Below are 20,606 nucleotides of genomic sequence, written 5' to 3' on the forward strand. Positions count from 1 at the left end.
GATGAAATAGAGTCGAGAGAGAGGGATACGTGATGAAATGCTGGGTATGGACACAGGAAAGAAAAAGTAAAAAATAGATGTACAAGTCAATACAAAACCTTCCAATCCTCAGATGGACTCCTCGCACGTGTATAGAATTGGTAAAGAAGTGTGGTGGTTTGCAGTGTTGGATAGTTGGGCTTGGGATGGAAGGCTGGGTTGGGAAGAAAAGTTGTGAAGGTGGGTGGTTTCCTCAAGAAGGTGGCAGTCAGTCAGGTTCGTTTTTTTTATTCCGATTGTGGGCTAAAAAGATTTTACAGTCATGCATGTGACTATCGTAGAGACGACTATCGTGGAAGACGACTATCGTGGAAGACGACTATCGTGGAGGACCACTATTGTGGAATACTACTATCATGGAGGATGACTATACGGCGATGACTATGGCTACAGCTACGGCTACGGCTACGGCTATACTTATGGTAGACAGGGGTTAAACACTATAGTGTGGACCATTGTCGCCGGTATACTATTGATGAAATGATGGCCGTCTTTGTCTATTCTATATAGGAGAGGCCAACAACACAGAATCGTCAACTGTGAACTACGAAAACACTATTGTGAGGGGCTTCACACAGAGTCACTATCTCAGTCCCAAATACCACAGGTTCTGTTTTTACGTAGGGATGGGTCGGTATTATCTACCAGCACTCTCAGACTGTTGAGACATCTGAAGAAAAGGGCTCTTACCCCTAGTTAAGATCGTAAATAAATATTTCGGCTGAGTTGTTGGTCCTTCGTTCGTCGCTTTTTAACCAAGTAGTCTCATTACTTACTCACATCCTTGTATTGTCAACGGAGTCATTAACTGTCACTGGCTAGAACTACCTAAGACAACATGGCAACAGCTTCGTTAGCGTATTAGGAAATCTAATCTAGCTAAGAAAACGCACAGCTAGTTATACATGCTGGAAATGACATCGTTCTATTAGGCATCTCATCTATGTAGAATCATATACGTAGCTACATTATTAATTTACACAGCTAAGAACCTAATTATAGTAGCTTCCTATTAGGTATTTAAAATAGGTAATATTCCTCTTGGGTATATGCCATATCTACGTAGAAAACAAAGGGGTTAATAATAGGAAAAATAGAAGTATCTTGGGGTTCTCACAATCGATGAGGGTTTGCCAATAAGACTATCAGGCATCCCTCACTTGAAAAGCCAACGAAGCACATATCATGTTTCCTAGAACAAGCAATTTTAAGGGGGTGATTCATACTTTTAAATGTTTGAAATAGGGGCGATGATCTAGGGTTGGAGATTGCAACAGAAAGACTCATAACTCTAGATTGTTAATATTTTGATGCTTAGCTAGGTAGCGCAACCTATCTGTTAGTCATGCTTCGTTAGTATTAGTTAGGTGAAATAATAGAAAGGTACGTTGATGACCTGTGATTTATTAAAGCAATATTGCTATTTATTTACATGTAAATTCACTTGTCGTCACCGTATAGGAATAGTTGAATTTGTCTTTATTGGACTATACATCGCTAAGCATCTAGATAGAATGTCATGTTTCCAATGATTATATGTTGATGATGAAGTAAGCTAGGTACATTGTTCCTTTGAGGAGGCACTTTTGCTATGTTAAGAGAAGCAGAATGTATACATACTACCACTTATTATATCAGGGCAGCACCGTGTATATCGTTGTGATGCGTAAATAACGATTCGAGTTATAACCTCCTGACCCACTATCAATGGCCTCAAAGCGTGGATCTATATGAGTTAGGTACCTGATGTAAGTATCAAGGTATGTTAACATTTATCTTAAGTGGACGGAAACACCTCGTTGAGGAATCTAGTATATCAAACGACTTATTTGGTTCCAGTGGATCTTCATGAGAATTACTGGAGCCGGTAGCTCTGTATGGTGTCAGCAGGATGCTATTTAGTGGCAGTGTTCTGTTAGGAACACTATCCAGGTAATTTATAGCTTGTTATGGGATAGGCTTTGGTGAGTGCAGAATCCACATACCCATATTGAAGAGACGACCAACTTGAGCCCCTCTCTAACAGGACCAGATAAATAACAGCACGCAATCAACAAGTCACGTATGATCCGATGAAATGAGGCTGTCAAAATTCCCTCTATCCACTACTGATATGCACTGCATCGCCTAAAGGTACGTAAGACGCCAAATGTGTAGGAAATGATATTCTCCATTAATAGGTTGTTGGAGTTAGCGGCAGCTGTTCTATGTGGAATCACTTTCTTTAGATTAGTTACCTAAAGCTTGGAGATGAATTTTTACGATGAGAAGTGAAGGGTAAGATATCCTATAATCAATAGTACCTATTCATAGGTATGGAATAGAAAACTTTAATTCCAATAGTGTGAAATAGTATGAAATATGCACAAGAGATATCGCGAGTATAAAAGGTACCTAAGAATAGATGCAATAGGTCCACCTTTGCTGACATACCTGCAGACGGATTTCTTGAATTAGGTAATCGGTTAGGTACCAGGTATTCTCGTTTGCCTTTTCTCTTTTCGCCTTCTCTCTTTTTGTCTTTTCTCCTTTTCTCCCACTTTACACTTTACGATTCGAATTGACGATTGTCACATCATACGTCATCGGCTTCTTGTCAATTTATTATGAGAACGACTAGTTTATTCCCGTATTTCGCAAATATTGGTTTTGAGCTACCGTAGTACCGCCTGTGCCGAAAAACCATCGTCGCTACACCGCATCGCGTCCTGATTCCGCGTTGGATTGGTTAGGCCATCCCAGCATCCTAGCCACGCCCACATGCGATGCCCACCATGGTTCCAAGTTCCAACCAACCCTTTATATACTTTGTTACTAGGCCCGTCCACCAAACCCTCGCCAAAGTGTGGTTTGGGTTTTCTGGGGAGATGGGCCACGTTGATCCCAAGCGGGAAGGTCTTTACAACTTTAGGGGCTTCCGTTCGTTTTGACTCGCTCGACTCAAAACATCACTTTTCAATCTACCTGAATCTACCTGCCGCGCTAAGTCTGCTTCATCAACAACCTTAGCCATACATATCATAGTATATACAGATTGTAGAGGACCCCGCGATCTGCTTGTTCCATGTTGCATCCATCGTTCGCCGAGGCGAACCTTTCTGTTGGATAAGGCGACCAACGGTAGCCGCCCCAACTACTATGTATGTACTCTTACAAAGGACCCTGATAACGTGCAGATGCCATATTTAGAAGCTTAAATATGGGTCTTCCGGCAAGTTTGCAGGTTTACTGGAGGCTGGCGTGTTGCCCTAGGTCTTTTTGGCGTCACTCAGCCTCAGCCGTTCTCATACCATAGTTAAACTTACCATCCCACGCTTGAAAGGCCTTCTAGCGCTACCGGGGAGATGGATCGCAAAGAAGCGGTGTCCGTTGTTGCCGACAAATTCATGCGATTTTTCATCATCCGAGGCGAGTAAAACGCGATTGTTCTGTAGTTTAGACTTGCGGGCCTTAGAAGAATTGACCTGCTTGAGCCACCTTGGCAGAATCGCGACGGTCTATTGGATATCATGTCGTCGGGAGCGATGGCTGACATTTTAACAACCCACGTGTATATATGCTTTGCCGCCTGCCGGTGACTTGTAGTCACATAAAAAAAGATTTGCGAGATCCGGCCACGACAATAACCATTTTGACCGTCCAGGAACACGCTTGGGTAGACGGACATCCACGTACTGGACATTAAATGCGACTACAGATTACTGGATGTATTTAGACCTATGGTATTGCTATTGAGGAGTTGCGCCGACTACAGTTTATTTTGCGATTGTACGACTTTTACGCCATTGGGAAGTGCCAGCGAACCCTGCGTCATCAGCTTTCTTATTTTTACGTTGAGCATCTAACTCTCCAACGTGTACGCGAAGAGGACAAAAGGAACCGTATGAATATTAATGCGCTGAGAGTTGTCTGGCAATACTATCCTACCCGGCCTACACAGGTTTTCCGTGAATTTAGGTAAATACTGGGTCAGACCCAAGGCATTATTACCACGACGGGAAGCTCTGTGGCCGAATTATCCCTGCGCTCGAGGTGTAACATATTGAGAGGCGAGACGTTCCTTCAATAATGGACACTACTACGTCGTCAAACTCGGGGCGATCCTGGTATGCGGTATTTGCCCGTGCTTCTTTCTTCAAGCCGCGATCTTTAGTTCGAAAACTTCAAAAAAGGAATTCGCTTCCGGTTCAGACAAGCGACCGGAGGCCATTCAGCTCGCCGACAATTCGCCTTGTCGACATCGATGATGACGGTCAGAGCCTAGAGCACCGCGCTGAAGCCACCGTCTCCAATTATAGCTTATTGTAAGTTCTTTTTAATTCCACGCAAAAGCCCCCCCGAATGTCTTACATGGCGAGGAACATCAGCTTCCACCTCAGCTCCCTCGGCTCCCCCAGGCCGTATGAAAATCTTTCAGTTGTTCAAATCGAGACTCGAGACTGGTCAATTCTTCCCGATCTTCATACCTCAGGTACCTCTTATTCCCAAAGTTGGGTTTCCAGGTCCATCCTGTGCCAAAGTCAATGAGGATGTTCCATTCCCCTTTTCCCCTTTCTATGTTAAACTTGTTAAATGGCGTCATACGTTCCTTGGCTGCTTTTGTGTTCCTGGTGTTCCTGGGGTGATATGCCGCTCTCTCAAGGAAACACATCCGTTCTGTCAGGGGTTAATTAATTTCCACCTTGATTTGCTGCATAAAGACAGCCTCGCGCTACCAACAGCCGAGCTGGCCGCCTATTACGGGTTTGAACTGGTTTCGGGACTATTTCTAGATAGCCTAAGCCAAATATGACCAGAAACCCCAGGCTACGTAGTAGTTGTCGACAAGCCGGGAAAAGCTAGGGAGCGCTATCCTAGAGTTACCACTCTGTCTAAGCTCCCCCCGACCACAAAACCGAAAAAAGTTCGCTAGATTAGCTGATGCAAGGCACCACGCCCGGTCTTTTAATCTCTATGGACCCATCGAAACCTGCCGATCCTCACCTCTGGTCTTTCAATGTCTATCCTTCTTTTAGTCGGATTCCTTTCTTTTCCTACTAATAAACCAATTCTTTTCAACTAGAACCACGAGGCACCGGAGATCACAGACTGAATCCGCCGTCGTGTTTCGGTCAAGATCTGACGATAACGAGGTTGAGCCCGTACAATCGCTGGACGGCTCCACTATGAGCCCCTCGTATGCTTCTCGCGACCCCGGATCTACTCCTAATTCTTTCACGATACGAGACCCCTCGGCAAAAGAATCGACGATGAAGGCTGACCGCTCAAACTTCAATTCTATTGGACAAACGTACGCTCAGCAAGCACCACAGGCCCAGCAACCAACAAAATTGCCGCCGGCAATGATGAATAATTACGCGCAAATCGATATGCGACCGGTACCTAACCGTTCTAGGAGGACTTCCATCAGCGGGTCTAGCATTGCGAGCTCGGTCAGAACAAACGACACCTTCGATGCTATCCTTTCAAGTCCCGCCAGTAGTAGAACGAGCCTCGAGTCTTGGAATTCTACTCCGCGAAGGATCGAGTATGGGTGGCAGCGACCAGCACCAATTAAACAATACAGGAAGAGGAGAGAAACAGGCGAAATCTTAGCAGCTTTACCTGAAGAAGTCTTGGGACTTATTTTAGATGAACTAAAGAAGTTGCATTTGAAGCCCGGTAGTACGAGTTGTGCAACATGCATGATGAGAGACTTGTGTTCCGTCGCCATGGCAGGGCGGGGATTATTAAAAGCTGCTCAAGTTGCACTGTGAGTTATACAAAAAAACGGTGACTTGAAGAGCTAGTACTAACAGATAGATAATTGAAGATACGAGGATATCCAACTAGTCGGTGCAGATTCGCAGATGCAAAGGAAGCGATATAAGCTGAATTTTGGATCTCGTCTAGTGCTACTTCGACGAACATTGAGATCAAACCCCAAACTGGCGGCGATGGTTCGTAGCCTGAAAGCTCCAGCTGTGACTCAAGGTGTTCCTCTCGATCTTTACCAGAATTTGGTAGCTTCGGTTATTATGGCGTGTCCTAACTTTGAGCGATTGGTTGGTTTTCACCAGAACCACGACTACTCGTTCAACCGCCTGTTCCACGCATTATCAACTAGGCGTAACCTGGTAGAGATGCATTGGACCATCGAACCCTCTCAGTTTCAGAGGAAGCGTCGTCTTTCGAATGCTGCAGCCCTACTAAATTCGGAGAACCCAAAATTCCAAGAGGCTCCAGGAGACTTGCCGCACCAGCTAAGTGAGGACTTCTTGGATCTTCACACGGATTGGGAGCATTTGAAAACTCTTTCGATACACTGTCTTCCGGGTGCAACTCTTACCCCGGTGTCTCTTATACCTGACATATTATCTCGATTACCAGCTATCGAGAATCTTCATCTATCTCACTTACCTTTTACTGCTTTTAATGACGCAAACTTACTCTCGTTACCGCCTTTGCAGACACTCACATTATCGCATCTTCCAGGTGTATCCAGTGAAGGTTTATCCTCTTTCGTCAGGCGACCGTCGAGCAGATCGCTTAAAAAGCTTACCCTTCAGCATATGGACGTCGACTCACTACCAACTCTGAGCCAGGTTCTCTCGAACTTGACGGTATTGGAGACACTCTCGCTAGTACAGAGTGCCCCGCCGATTATGCCACCAAACGAGATGATCTGGCTATTTCCCTACCTGGCATCGCCCTCGTTACGCAAGTTGCACTGGGACATCACATGCAATCAAACATCCGCCAATGGAGCAGACTCCATACTCGCTAGGAGCATAGAAGCCAACGGGTTCCCATCGCTGCGGATTTTACGCGCGCCGAACGATCCCGAAGGAGTTTTCCAGTCACTTTGCAAGCCGATGGAGAAGATTGAGACATCTAGCGATAAGTTCCGCGGTCTAATTTCCAAGTGCACGGCGAGACCTAGCCCTCCGGCAACCCCGACAACGCCAAACACGCCCAAAACTCCCAGCAAGTCTCCCCTAGGCCTTACCTTCCCGATGGAAGACCAGCTCTTCCCGTCCAAGATGTCGAGCAACCTGTCGCAGGCGCGAACCGCGGCGCAGAGCCGGTTGGAGGCGGCGTGGCAGACGCCTCGGTTCTTCGTGAACGTGATCGACGATGACGGGTCGGTGGCAGAGAACTACGGGATTGCGGGGTTCATCGGGCAGGCGGAGTCTAAGATCCAGTACTGCGTGACGCCGGACGAGGGGGCGACGGACGAGAACGGCGGACTCGTCGACATCTCGGACGTCCTGGGCGACCAGGGCGAGAATCTGAAGGTCGAGGGCAGGGAGGGCTGCAACGGCCGCTGGAACTCGTACAACGGGGCTATCGCTGATAAGAAGGAGCGCGAGCGCTGGTACCACACGGAACGCGGACGTTGGCGTCTCGTAACTCTGTCTTAAGGGATGGAAACGACTTGGACTGGGTTTAGGGGGTTAGTAGGACGTGTGGGGGCGATTATGACTTTCGTTTTACATTTGTTTACTTACGTACCTAAGGTACCTACATATATATGCCTTATTCCTTATATACCAATTAGGAGAAACAGGAGGAGACTTATGTCGAACATATTTGGAATATAGGGAAAATAAGGGGGGAGGAGGAGGAGGTTGATTTGATATACGATTCCCGTGTTATTATATCTCTATTTTATGTTTATATACGATACCCCATCTAGGTAGTAATTGGAAGGCGGATATTTGAGGATTGGGATTAAATACCTCTATTATTTATTCTAAAATGTAGGAATGCTATGGTATTATTATCTCAATAAATTTCATCAACTTGTGGAACAAAACTGCACTCTGTAAGGGGTAAAGGGGAGGTACCTAAGACCCGGAAAAGCCGGGGTCACTCGGCGCCGAAATTTGGATACGCGGAATTATGACCGAAGAAAACCGCAGCAAACGTCATTAATCCGAATTTATTTTTTGTTTGTTTGCCTTGACTCCCAACACCACCAAACTTTGGAAAGATTAATATTTTACAACTCTAAATTTTTGAGATAAACTACATACCAAGGGCAAAAGAAAACGCTAAGAGCATATTAGTTTTGTTTAGACAAGATCATAAACGAGTCCGAAATAGTACCTTAATACTTCCCCGTGTCGAAATGCGACCCTCATTACTCCCTCAAAGACCTTTGCGCCGCGTTTGCGATGCCTGCAAGCAGCAGCGTCGCCATGCGACTTCGACGACTATCGCCAACGCCGCGCCTACCAGCTCTCTCGTGCAGCGCAAAAGTCTTTATTCTCGCGAATCCACATTTCTAAGACCAACCCCGCAAAGAGCGCATATCAGCGCCAACACCGGTCCAAGCTTTCACACGAGACGGCACATCGCAAGCAGCAGCAGCAGCGCGCAAGGAACAGCAGCGGCGACAACAACCACGGAACAAGGAAAAGAGCACGAGCAAGAACAACACACGCACGAGCACGCCAAAATAGAACAGCAAACCGGCAGCAAGCCCATATCGCACTACGATCTCTTCCCGCAGACCCTGCCCCGAGGCCCCCCGCCCTCCGGCCCCTTCGCCATCGACGTCCGCGCGCTGCGGCGCGAGTTCCTCACCCTGCAAGCTTCCGCGCACCCGGACCTCGCGCCGCACGGCGCGTCCTCGAAGCGGCGGGCGGAAGCGGCGTCGGCGCGGATCAACGAGGCGTACCGGACGCTGGCGGACCCGCTGGCGCGCGCGCAGTACCTTTTGCGGGAGAAATGGGGGGTGGACGCGGCGGGGGAAGAGACGGCGCGCGTGGAGGACCCGGAGCTGCTGATGCTGGTGCTGGAGACGCGGGAGATGATCGAAGATGCGGGCGCGGAGGAGGAGCTCGAGCCGCTTGCGCGGGAGAACGAGGGCAGGATACGGGAGAGCGAGGAGCGGCTCGCGAGGGCGTTTGAGCGGGACGATAGGGAGGGGGCGAGGAGGGAGGTTACGAGGTTGAGGTATTGGGTTAATATCCGGGATGCGATTCGGGATTGGGAGGAGGGGAAGCCGGTTGTTCTGCAGCATTAGGAGGGTTGGGTTGGGTTGGGCCTGGGTATCGAAGATAGGTACCTAGTGAACGAGCTGAGGAGGGCGGCGGGTGTGAAGGGGACGATATTGAGGTTTGAGGTGTTGAGAAGGGATAGGTCAGGTCGATTACTGCGAGAGAGCGATGTGCTATACGGTATAGAGGCCATAAAACTGCTGGTCTAGAGTGGGCGTTTACGTTTTTGATAGACTTGGCATTTAGTTATGCTATTGAAGTCGGTCGTGGAAAGGAAGCTTCTCTCACCAAATTCTATTACCCGTATCTACTAATAAGACCAAACCAAACCCGTTTACCGAAATTTGAGGTACACCTACCCAGTCTTCCAAAACGCCAATACTTCCTAATTCCAAAGATAGAGAAGGCCTCTATTTCTTCCCCTTCAAGAAGGCTCTGCTATGATGTGGTATACTTGGTTGTACTATTTAATTTGATGTGTTGATTCCAACAGCACAATGATACAATTCTGACATATCTCTGCGGAGGATATACAATACCTATAACTTACCAATCTTATGCGGACACCCATTGTTTTCCCACCAAAACATGTCAACTTTGGTAAGGCCATGAAAAGGTCAAGTAAAATGGTAAAAATATGAAATCTCTTAGTGCCAATAGAACTTTACGAGAACAATTTGTTTACAATAACATCTTCTGAGTTTTGACTTTAGTGGATTGATAAAACAGTAGTAAGTTGAGGAAAATATCTCTTCCAACAAAAAGTTACTTTATGGTGGAAAATGAGTTTCGTTAAAAGGTATATTTCAAGATAAAACGTACTGTACCAGTCACTGCCCCTATGATCAATAGTAAAATGTGGTTTCCCCAATCTTGAACATCTATCTTCTCTGCGATTGCTCGAGAGAGAATAGGGACAATACTTGAGTGAAGATAACTTAAAACGTACGATCCGCTTTCGAATTGTCAAGAAGAAGAGTTCTAAGTGTATGAGACGTCAAGGACAAGAAGCATGTTCAGTGAAGCATGTTCATATGTATAGATAGCTTAGATACATAGGTAGTATAGGCTCACACGATTAGACTAGATAAAAGCTGTTTGCCGTTTCGTTTTGCCCCGTGACACGGATAAAGGGTACCTATGCAATGCTGATTAATTTTGCTTGTGAATTGCTAAGAGAAAAAAGAAGGAGACAAGATCAGAGCAGAACTGGTGCTTATGGAACCATTTTCTCATTCCCTTGATACCTTCCGATTTTATACATTCACAAGTATGTACAACATGCATTAGGTACATTTAAAGCCTATCGAACATGCGTCACAACTATGACTGATGGCCTATCATCGTGGCGGTGCGCGAGTCCAACTTACCTTTCTGGTCTCTGCCCGCCCCTGAATCTTCAGGCTGCCAACCTTGAATGCTGTAAGCGCCCCCTTCCGTTTGTATGCAGTAGGGCTAGACGACCGTTTTCTTTAGAATCAGGTTATCGAGGATCTAGATTATTTTTAACTGCCGACTATGTTTGGATAGGAAAAGGTGAGATACGATTCAACTCATACACTCAAGGTCTAGTCTAACAGTCTTCACGCCGATAAGCCACTATATCATCATCATCATCGAGTTGAGTTAGAAGGCCGTTCACTTTGAAGTTATCAAACATAGTACCAATCATTTCAGCTGTTCGTACCGTGCATATCTTCCGCTACAAGATTCACACCGCTATTGTCTTTATCAGTGAATATCACCCGCCACTTGTCAGCGGCCCTGGGGATGAAGTCAACGAGCACCCGTTTACTTGGCACAGGCAACGCTCTGCCGGCTGACAGACCAATTGGTGCTGCTGGCCATTCGCCCCCAGGGGGAACGACATCGACACGCACAAGGATCAAGGCCATCAGAGCCAGCATCTCGGTACTGGCCAGATGCCGTCCCGGACACAGGACATGGCCGCCGCCGAAGCCCCTAAACGCGGCAGCCGGGTGTTTGGTGCTGGACTTGCGACGGCCCGCCTTCAAAAAGCGCGTGTGATCGAACTCGCCCACTGAAGGGCCCCAGAGTGTCTCGTCGGTATGGAACATGGAATTAGGCATGAGCACGGCGCCGCCCTTCTTCAATAGGTACTCGCCGTCGAGCATGGTGTCTTCGTAGATGAGGCGCAGCGAGGTAGCTGTGCCATAGAACCTCATGACTTCCTGCAGGGTCGACACGAGCAAGGGACATTCCGTCCTCACGCGCGCGAGGTCGATGGTGTGCGTACCATTGACCTCGTCCACCAGCCGCATGACTTCTTTCCTGCAGTCCTTGAACACGACGGGGTCGGACAGAATGGCCCAGACACATCAATACGCACCCGGTGCCGTGTTGAAAGTCGCTGCGGCTACCTGGCCGACTTCTATCCGGGCCTTGTCCACTAGGCTCAAGCCGGTGCTGTCGTTAACTTGGTTCGTGAGCTGGACAAAAAGAGAGCCGCCGTCAAGGTGTTTGTCGTTGCCGAAATAGTCGATGAAAGCTGCTACCAGGCGTTCCCTTGCCTTGTACGCCCTTCTCGCCAGGATGTTGGGCAGAAAGCCGAGGAACAGCATTGGCAGTCCGGCTTCGAAGATGGCCCAGTGGTTGAGGTTCTTCTCGGTACGGAAAGGATTGTGGGGACCATACATGGCATCAGTCGTGCCGTTGAATATTGCGTCGTGGACGAATTCATACAGATCCACGGCCGTGCGGCCTCGTGCCTCGACTCGATCAAAAGCAGCGGCAAAAACCTTGCTTGCTGACCGTGAGAGAGCATTCAGACTGGCGCCCGGTGCGCCGGCTTGGGCGGAGGCGCGTTGGTGACTGTACAGGTAGCCGTCCTGCGCCAGGAGGTTATTCCCATAGATCTTGCCGAGACCAGCTTGACTGACGCTGCAGACCTTCTTGCATGTCTGGGCTTTCATAGGGGCGAGAGGGAGGGTATCGATGTGGCGGTCGACGCGCTGGAGCACCTCAAGCGAATTGGCAATGTAGACAGGTACGCCCGGTATATTCAGCGTGTAAATAGGCAGACGAGTCTTGTCTCTACTCAGCTCATATCAGCATCAACAGCCTGCGGAGGCGACATGAGCTTTGGGCTATACCTTATTCGCTTATAGAACTTGTCCTGTTCGATCAGCATGCTGAAGAGGGGACTGAGATAGGGGATGGCGCCAAAGATAGGCTTGGGTTCTCGGGAATCATGCCTGAGATAGACGAGGGCACGGAGGAAGGAATAGATAACGGCGATTGCTGTTGCCGCCAGGGCCAGAGCAGAGGGCATGATGAGCGCTCAGAATACGGACAACCTTGACGGCAATCGAGCTAGCTGTATAACGGCTGCTGAACGGTGGTATTCAGTCGATCGAAGACATCAAGAGCGACGAAGATGGGAGAGAAGGGTGATGAAAGAATGGATAATCGAGCGCTATGGTCTTAGTTGATGGCACACACAAGATGTGCCGCACTATCTAGAACGAAAGGCATTCCGCAGTGGCTCATTGGCTGCTACGCCACATCTTTGTTCTAATACTTACCAAGGAGAAGCAAGGGAGGATATCTACAGCATCCGGGGAGGTTTCATTGGATGCTGCGCACGTAAGTTCGTTGGTAGGTCTGGACAGGCTATGTATGGCATTGCCCTTGAAGTCTGTTGGTGCATGGTACATGTATATAGTCCATCTGGACTACAGGGATCCGGTCGGCAGGCTCGACGGTTTTCATAAACTGGTGCTATCGTCTGTTGCGCCCTGTGGAAGTCACCCTTGCCCTGCTGACCCTCCATCCGACTTGTCGGGAACCTCAATACGACGTCTCAATCAATCCTACCGCAGTGGCCTGTCAAATTCAGAATTTCTCAGCATACGGATATGCGCAGCCGAGTCTCATAGGCGCATATTTGTCTAGGCGGCGGCCATGATACGTCGCGGCATGGCATTCTGCTGCTACTAGGCACGTCCGCTTGCCGGCTCGTGGATGATCTGAAACAAAACTCATTGAGCACCGCTGTCTCCTAGTCTGATTAATCCCGCCAAAGAGCTGTTTGTCGACGCTGAGAACTCTGGCATCTTCACGATGACCACCAAACCGACAAAGCGAGATGCGGCATTCCTCAACCTGTCCGTCCATGGATTCATCGCATCCCACGGATTCCAACACACCGTCTATTCATACCTAGCTTCCTTGCCCCGGTATATTGTCGACCAGCTCCGTCGAAATCGCGGCAATCGCGTCGAAATTCTCGACCGCTTCGACGGCCTAGTTCACCATGGGGAGATGCTCCTCGTCCTCGGCCGGCCCGGCAGTGGCTGCACCACTCTGCTCAAGGCGATTGCTGGCGACACACACGGCATTTACGTAGACCCAAAGAGCCAGATCAACTACCAGGGTAAGAATGCGTGAGCTTTGCCTGTGACCTCTCTGACAAACCAACGGATAGGAATCCCTTATGCTGAGATGCACACGAATTTCAAGGGCGAGAGCGTCTACCTGGCGGAACTGGACGAGCATCTAGCCGAGCTCACAGTCGGCAACACGCTAACATTTGCTGCCTCGACCCGCGAGCCGGTCTGGGGAAAGCCAGTCCAATCGCCCAAGACCAGCGCAGACACCTGTCCTCTTGGGCCTCGAGGGCGCGTATGACACGTTCGTCGGCAACGCGCTGATCAGGGGCGTCAGCGGCGGCGAGAAAAGACGTACGAGCATTGCCGAGGCCCTCGTGGGTGGTGCTCCGCTACAATGTTGGACAACAGTACCCGTGGCCTTGATAGCTCCACGGCATTAGAGTTTGTCGGTCTCTTGCGTCGACTGGCCGATGAAAGCCACTCGACCGTCTTGATGACCATGTATCAGGCTTCCGAGAATATGTATCAGGTAAGTGAGTGAGTGCGGCGCAAACCTAGGCTTTATTTCAGTTAACCAGCCCGACTCTAGAAATTCGATAAAGTCACCGTTCTGTATGAAGGCCGCCAGATCTACTTTGGCCCGATTGAGCTTGCAGGACAATACTTTCAGGACCTTGGCTTCGAGAGACCGGCACACGCTACAATGCCAGATTTTCTCACCTCTCTGACCAACCCTGCCGAGCGTATCATCCGTCACGGTTTTGAGGGTCAAGCACCTCGATCTCCAGATGACTTCGTCAAGGCCTGGAAGAAGAGCAGTCTCAGCAATCAACTTATCTTGGAAATTGACAGTTTCAACGCCACTTACCCAACTATTGGCGAGAATGGGAAGAAGAGCAAGGCAGGATGGCGAAGCAAGCTTGCGTGAGTCCCGAGCTTCTCGATATTATTCGCTAGTAGACTGATATGGTATCGTGATACTGACGTCCTTAAGTCATCGAACCTCAACATACGTCATCCCGCTCCATCTTCAGGTCTTGCGCTGTCTTCAGAGAGCGTTTCAGAGAGTCAAGAATCAGCCGGGAACTGTCATAGGCAATATCGTTGCCAGCGCCATCCTCGCCATTGTAATCGGAAGTGCTTTTTTCAACCTCCCTCAGGATTCCAGTAGTGTAGATCGACGTGCTGTTCTCATCTTCTTCTCTTTGCTATATACGGCACTGTCCCCTTCGTTCGAGGTAATTCGAGTCGGCCCCTTTTTTTCCAACGATGATCAAATCTGCACGTCCGCCTGGACATCCATGCTAACCGAGTTCTGGGGTATAGATTCTACTCATGTGGAAACAGAGGCCAATCGTTGAAAAGCACAATAGATACGCTCTATACCACCCTGTCTGCGATTCTGTCGCATCAATGATAAGCGACCTACCAAACAAGTTCCTGAGCGCTGTCGTCTTTCAGACTGTGCTGTACTTCTTCACCGATCTTCGGCGCACTGCAGCAGCATTCTTCACCTGGTTTCTCTTCGCCATAGTATTGCTACTGAACATGTCTATGTGGTTTCGCCTCGTTGGCTCCATTTCTCGGACACTCGAGCAGAGCACCGTGCCGACGACCATCCTCATATTGCTTGCCAGCATATATGTCGGGTTTGTCGTCCCCGTTCCCTATGAAGTGGGCTGGTTGAAGTGGTTTCGCTTCGTGGATCCGATCGCGTACGCCTATGAAAGCTTGATGATTAATGAGGTATGGTACATCGAACCATGGGCTGAAAACTACTAACAACGTTAGCAGTTTAACTATCGCCGCTTTCCCTGCTCCCAGCTGGTGCCGAGCGGTCCATCATACCCGGATGTGCGCCTGCAAGATCAAATCTGCACCACCGTCGGATCAGTCACTGGACAAGACTATGTCGAGGGAAATATTTACCTCCTTGAGAAATATGGTTATGTTCCTAGTCATAAATGGCGGTATACTACAGCACCCCCAGCTCGTTCGAGAGCTAGCTTAACAAGCGCTGACCCTTTCCTCTAGCAACCTTGGCATTTCATAGCTATGATCTTCGGAGTTTGCGGGCTTCATCTTCTCTGTGCTCAATATGTACCCGCCGAATCCTCCAAAGGCGATATTGTTCGGTTCCGGCGTCCAGAGTCGAAGCGGACCAAGACTCGCAGACAAGATTCTGAGGAGAACGGTTCTCCTAGATTCGCGCAATATGTCGGCGAGCAACATGTCAGCAAGGAGAAAAGTGATACTATACAAGAAGTCGCCACACCCGGCATCTTGGAGCAGTCGTCTGTGTTTCACTGGAATAACCTGAGCTACGAAGTCAAGGTTGGCAAAGGTAAAACTAAGACCATTTTGGATAACATTCAGGGCTGGGTAGTTCCTGGAACGTTGACCGCGCTCATGGTGGGTTATTAATTCACTCCCCTGCTTTTTATTGATTTGATGAAACTAATACGGCTTGCCATGATGCAGGGAGTGACGGGAGCTGGCAAAACGACGCTCTTGGATGTGCTTGCAAACCGTGCCAATTTCGGTGTTGCTCGTGGCGAGATCTGCATAGATGGTCAAGAAAGAGACGAAAGCTTCCAGAGAAAGATAGGATATGCCCAACAAGAGGATATCCACCTTCCGACCGCAACTGTGCGCGAAGCCCTAGAGTTCAGCGCCCTGATGAGACAGCTCGCAGCCTCTCGAGAGGACAAGCTGTCGTATGTTGACAATGTCATCGAGATTCTCGAAATGAAGAGCTACGCAGAAGCTATTGTTGGGGTACCGGGCGACGGTGAGACCATCCACAGCCTCCATGTGTCAACGCTGATGTCCATGACCAGGTCTCAACATCGAGCAACGCAAGCGACTTACCATCGGTATCGAACTTGTAGCCAAGCCAGAGCTGCTTCTATTCTTTGGTATCTCTACTCTTTGCGTCTTGTAACCGCCGTGCAACTGACTAACGGTGCCCACTGCCAGATGAACCGACCTCGGGCTTTGACAGCCAGACGGCATGGTCCATCTGCACCTTGCTTCGAAAGCTCTCAGCCAACGGACAGGCGGTCCTCTGCACGATACACCAACCCTCGTCCCAGCTCTTCATGTTGTTTGATCGGCTCCTGTTACTGAACAACAAAGGTCAATGCGTCTACTTTGGAGACATCGGCGAGGATGCCTCGACAGTGGTGTCCTACTTTGAGGGCCGAGGTGCACTGCCACCTGTCCCTGGAGCCAACCCTGCCGAATGGGTGCTGCAGATAACAAGTGGAGAGACGACTAACGCATCTAGTGATATTCCGCCAAGTGAGTTCTGGGCCCGAGAATGGGCTGCCAGCAAGCAGCAAAGTGATGTCGCCGGCCGACTTGTCGAGCTTAAGGCCAAGGGCACACCAGAGAATACGAGTAGCACATCTGGGTACAAGGCATATGCTACGCCATGGCTTTTCCAGATGGTCTCCGTGACGAGGAGAATCTTCCAAGAGTACTGGAGGCGGCCAGTTTACATATACTCCAAGTTCTCACTCTGCATTGGAATCGTGAGTCTCGCTGGATTTTCGGATCGCGCATGAAACTGACTGTCACATCAGGCTCTCTTCGATGGGCTCTCGTTTCAAAACACCCGCCTCGACCTCCAAGGCTTCTCCAACTTGCTCTTCTCCATGTTCCTGCTGACGCAAATCTTCGGCACCATGGACCAGCAGGTGATCCCGCGACTAATGGAGGGCCGCGCGCTCTTCGAGGGCCGTGAGCGGCGGTCTAAAACGTACCACTGGACCGTCTTCCTGGCCTCCAACGTCGTTGTCGAGTTCACATGGCAGTTGCTAGCGACGGCCTTCATCTTTGCTATCTGGTACTACCCAACGGGCCTCCAGCGGACAGGCGAGGGCGGCGTGGCTTTTGGGGTGGCAAGCCGGGGCGCGCTGTCATTCGTTATAATCCTCTTCTTCTGTCTCTGGACCATCACGTTCTCGCAGGCCTTGGCCTCGGTGATCGAGCTTGAGGAGAGCGCCGTGCAGGTCGCGACGCTGTTGTTCTATTTCTCGTTGGTGTTTTGCGGGTAAGTATTCTTAGCCTTGTCTCTCTATCTACCTACTCGTTGTTCCATTTACAGAAATTTGTGCCGCAGTGTCCTAGTCTTCCCGAAGGACCTGCCCGACTTCTGGATCTTTGTCTGGCGCGCCTCGCCCCTGACGTATTCCGTCGACGGGCTATCCCTTGCGGGCCTGTGGAACGTGGACCTGAGCTGCTCGCGAGCGCAGATGCTAAGTATACCTGCTCCTGGCGGTGGCGCAACCTGCGGCGAGTACCTCAAGGCCTTTGCGGACCAGAACTTCGGAGCGGTCATAAACCCGATGGCGACGACGGGCAGCTGCGAGTACTGCCCACTGGCCAACACGAAGCCGTTTTTCCGGGAGACGCTGCAGGTCTCGGGCGAGCACCCTTGGTATTATGCGGGGTACCTGAGTGTCTTTATTGTTTTAAATATCTTGGCCATGTTCGGCCTGTACTGGTTCGCTGGGGTGAGGGGCAGGAATGGTGGACTTTCGTGATAGGTGTCGTTGCCGCGTTGAGAGCATATAGAGGGCATGACCGTTTGTTACTCTGTCACCATTTCCGACTGTTACTCTCCGTTTCGTTGTTGGCACAACAAGCCATCGCTATGTGGGCCATTCCATGAAGGTCACTGTCATAAGGGGCGAGTGTGGTACCTATTCTAGAATCTATGTACCTATCGCTTGTATAATCCTGCCAAGGAGGTTGCAAAGTATCAGACCAGGGTAGTAAGGACGGTGATATAAGGACAGGCACTTTAGATATCAGTAATATCCCCCCGACTATCCGATCTTTCCACATTAAAAGGAATTAACTGTGGAAAACAGATAGATACAATAGGATAATTGTTTGACTACAGGTACCTTACACTCTTCTAATATGACATCTACTCAATTTGAGTATGTTCTATTCAACCTCGTGTTGTCTCCTCGCCAAAGTGATTTTACCTTCCGCAAAGCGGCGTAAGTAGGTAAACCAGAAACAACCAAGACCACTAACAGAAGAGGCACGGCAGTGGCCACATATATCCAGACTCCCGTACCAGCTATCGAGAAATTGTCGCTCATACTGAAAAGAGTTGCGACGAAGGAAAGCGGAATGAATACTATGGCGATATACGTCAACCGTTTAACGTATATCGTTTCGACAACCGACCTACGCGAGTCCAGCAGCTGAATTATAGACGCCATGATAGGTATCATCGCTTCCAGAGCATTTCCATTCTGCTCGATCTGCGCTATGATGTGGTCAATATCCCGCGTCAAAGCCTCCGCCTCTTCGACAGGTGGAATGTTTTCGGGATGTCTCTTGGAGGAGCTCATCGATGATTCAACAAACCACTTTAGGACCTGCAGCTTATGCAGGCTGTGCTGGCTCCTTCGCCGCCACCGGTACAAGTCGACGACGTCCTCGCTTTCGAAATTGCTTAGGCGGTCCTGTACGCTCTGCGTCGAGTACTCACACTTTGATGTATCGGTTCATAATGAGGGAATATGTTAGCCATTCGTCGATGATGAGGTTGATTGGACCTGTCGAGAGAAAAATCAAGTCGTAAGTTGACGACGGTTTCGCCGACGCCTCGGCGCAATCCTGTAGTAGCCTTGAAACCTCGTCCATCATGGATATAGGTCGCGCAGCCCTGGAACTAGGGTCTTTGAGGAACTCTGAGAATTTCGGCGTTCCGCTGATGCTGCCTCTCCTATTCCTGTAAGGGACTTGACGAAGGACGACGAGCAGCAGACCAGCTTTCGGACACGCCGAGAGACAGCCTATAATATCAGTTGATGTGGATTCCATCAGCATTAGACCTATTCAACATTAGCAACCGCGGTTTAGGATTATAGAACAAGGTTATCGGGTATACGATTAGAGTTAGAACCTGGAGGAGTGTAATATTCAAGGTGGACTTAGCTGCGTACAAATCCATCGCTCATCATCAATTCTCTTATAAAATATAAAGAAACACGAGCGAATAAGTCCGACGTATCTTCCGAATAGCTCTGGAAGCGCTCTACGACGCGTTGTAGCACTTCCACGAAGACGAAGATCATGTGGGATACTAGAATACGAGTCAAGTGCTCCCAGATCGATTGGTCGTTGGTAGTGAAGGTTCGAAAAGTTCTGAGAGCCGACGCGGGATGGGGTCGCTGTCATGAGGGATGATGGAGGGTCCTTTTCGATATCTACGAACTTTCTTTCTATATGCCCGCAGAAGAAATAGGGGTCGACATCTAGGATTCCACCCAAGATCTCCATAACACTAGGCCCAATGTCTTCTATGAGAAGACAAAGTCCAGTAGTCTTTGAGGATGGATCATTCGCGATGAATCTTGAAGCTACGTCAGCTAGCTCGCGTTTGTCTATCCTGGAGTAGCTCGTGGTCTCATCACTTCGAAATTCCAGGCCCGCGGCATGGCACTCGACTTCCTCAATACCCGACTGAGGACAATAGCCTGCGAGAAACTCTGACAATGGCTTTAGATCGGGTTGATTTCAAGATAAGTGCTTCACATAATCGAAATATGTCGGATCCATGAGTAGCTCGCTAGGGTAGACCAGGAGTACATGTGCCACAAGCCGTGTCCTAATTTCTTTATTTCCAATTATGAAGCCAAAACCAAATTAAACCAATATTCTATTCACAATATTACCGATATGTAACGAAGTTAAAGTAGTTGAAGCACTCGTAAGTTTTGTTGAGTGGTTTATTAGGCACTCTAGATAACTAAAATAAAAGAGTATTCTACCTACAGAGCAACACGGGGACGAAGACACAGGTAGATATACACATTCATCCATCATGAAGGAGGTATCATATTCGAAATAGTTGAATCCTCCAACTAGGACTTTAAGCCAATTGTAATTACACTCGTTCTGCACGCGATAATGCCAATGCATCGAGTTGAACGGTTGATAGGCAGCAGCTTATGTGCACAACAACACAGCCTCATTTACTATATGCCGCTATATAAAATGCCTTACCAGTCAGCCAGCCTACCAACCAGCGCGAAGATTCTACCCCGTATGAAAACTTGGATCTTGATTTATAAGACATAAACTGCTCTTGACAGCTCATAATTTCTCTGGCGGTTTCGGCTAGACTAGCTACCTGCTAATATCATGTCCCATACATGCAGGGCTAGTTGTAAGCCATGCGGCTTGAATACACCGAAAT

The 20,606-nt window shown here is 49.0% G+C and overlaps 5 protein-coding genes across 5 annotated transcripts; 3 read left to right on the forward strand and 2 right to left on the reverse strand.

Annotated features, from left to right (window-relative positions):
* Window positions 1-5,408: 5,408 nt before the first annotated feature.
* F4812DRAFT_451334 (uncharacterized protein) lies at window positions 5,409-7,442 on the forward strand (the record flags this gene model as incomplete). The annotated part of the gene is made up of 2 exons (XM_047936194.1): window positions 5,409-5,791; window positions 5,852-7,442. 2 exons carry the CDS (start codon window positions 5,409-5,411, stop codon window positions 7,440-7,442), a joined length of 1,974 nt encoding a protein of 657 aa, XP_047789931.1.
* Window positions 7,443-7,989: 547 nt separating this feature from the next.
* F4812DRAFT_430180 (Co-chaperone Hsc20) lies at window positions 7,990-9,591 on the forward strand. Its single transcript, XM_047934336.1, has one exon. The coding sequence runs from the start codon at window positions 8,153-8,155 to the stop codon at window positions 9,050-9,052; it is 900 nt and encodes a 299-aa protein (XP_047789932.1). The 5' UTR covers window positions 7,990-8,152; the 3' UTR covers window positions 9,053-9,591.
* A 1,108-nt stretch (window positions 9,592-10,699) lies between these two features.
* On the reverse strand, window positions 10,700-12,318 carry F4812DRAFT_471594 (cytochrome P450; the record flags this gene model as incomplete). Its single annotated transcript, XM_047939110.1, has 3 exons — window positions 10,700-11,318; window positions 11,373-12,080; window positions 12,140-12,318. The coding sequence occupies 3 exons, from the start codon at window positions 12,316-12,318 to the stop codon at window positions 10,700-10,702; spliced, it is 1,506 nt and encodes a 501-aa protein (XP_047789933.1).
* A 791-nt stretch (window positions 12,319-13,109) lies between these two features.
* F4812DRAFT_471600 (P-loop containing nucleoside triphosphate hydrolase protein) lies at window positions 13,110-17,928 on the forward strand (the record flags this gene model as incomplete). Its single annotated transcript, XM_047939111.1, has 13 exons — window positions 13,110-13,422; window positions 13,474-13,670; window positions 13,713-13,907; window positions 13,968-14,302; window positions 14,373-14,616; window positions 14,705-15,124; window positions 15,173-15,371; window positions 15,432-15,790; window positions 15,860-16,169; window positions 16,219-16,296; window positions 16,358-16,914; window positions 16,966-17,435; window positions 17,505-17,928. The coding sequence occupies 13 exons, from the start codon at window positions 13,110-13,112 to the stop codon at window positions 17,926-17,928; spliced, it is 4,101 nt and encodes a 1,366-aa protein (XP_047789934.1).
* A 27-nt stretch (window positions 17,929-17,955) lies between these two features.
* F4812DRAFT_471603 (uncharacterized protein) lies at window positions 17,956-19,966 on the reverse strand (the record flags this gene model as incomplete). The annotated part of the gene is made up of 4 exons (XM_047939112.1): window positions 17,956-18,844; window positions 18,894-19,239; window positions 19,351-19,870; window positions 19,943-19,966. 4 exons carry the CDS (start codon window positions 19,964-19,966, stop codon window positions 18,322-18,324), a joined length of 1,413 nt encoding a protein of 470 aa, XP_047789935.1. The 3' UTR covers window positions 17,956-18,321.
* Window positions 19,967-20,606: the final 640 nt, after the last annotated feature.

Source organism: Daldinia caldariorum, assembly GCF_022478825.1.
Source record: "Daldinia caldariorum strain CBS 122874 unplaced genomic scaffold F4812scaffold_9, whole genome shotgun sequence".
NCBI lineage: Eukaryota > Fungi > Ascomycota > Sordariomycetes > Xylariales > Hypoxylaceae > Daldinia > Daldinia caldariorum.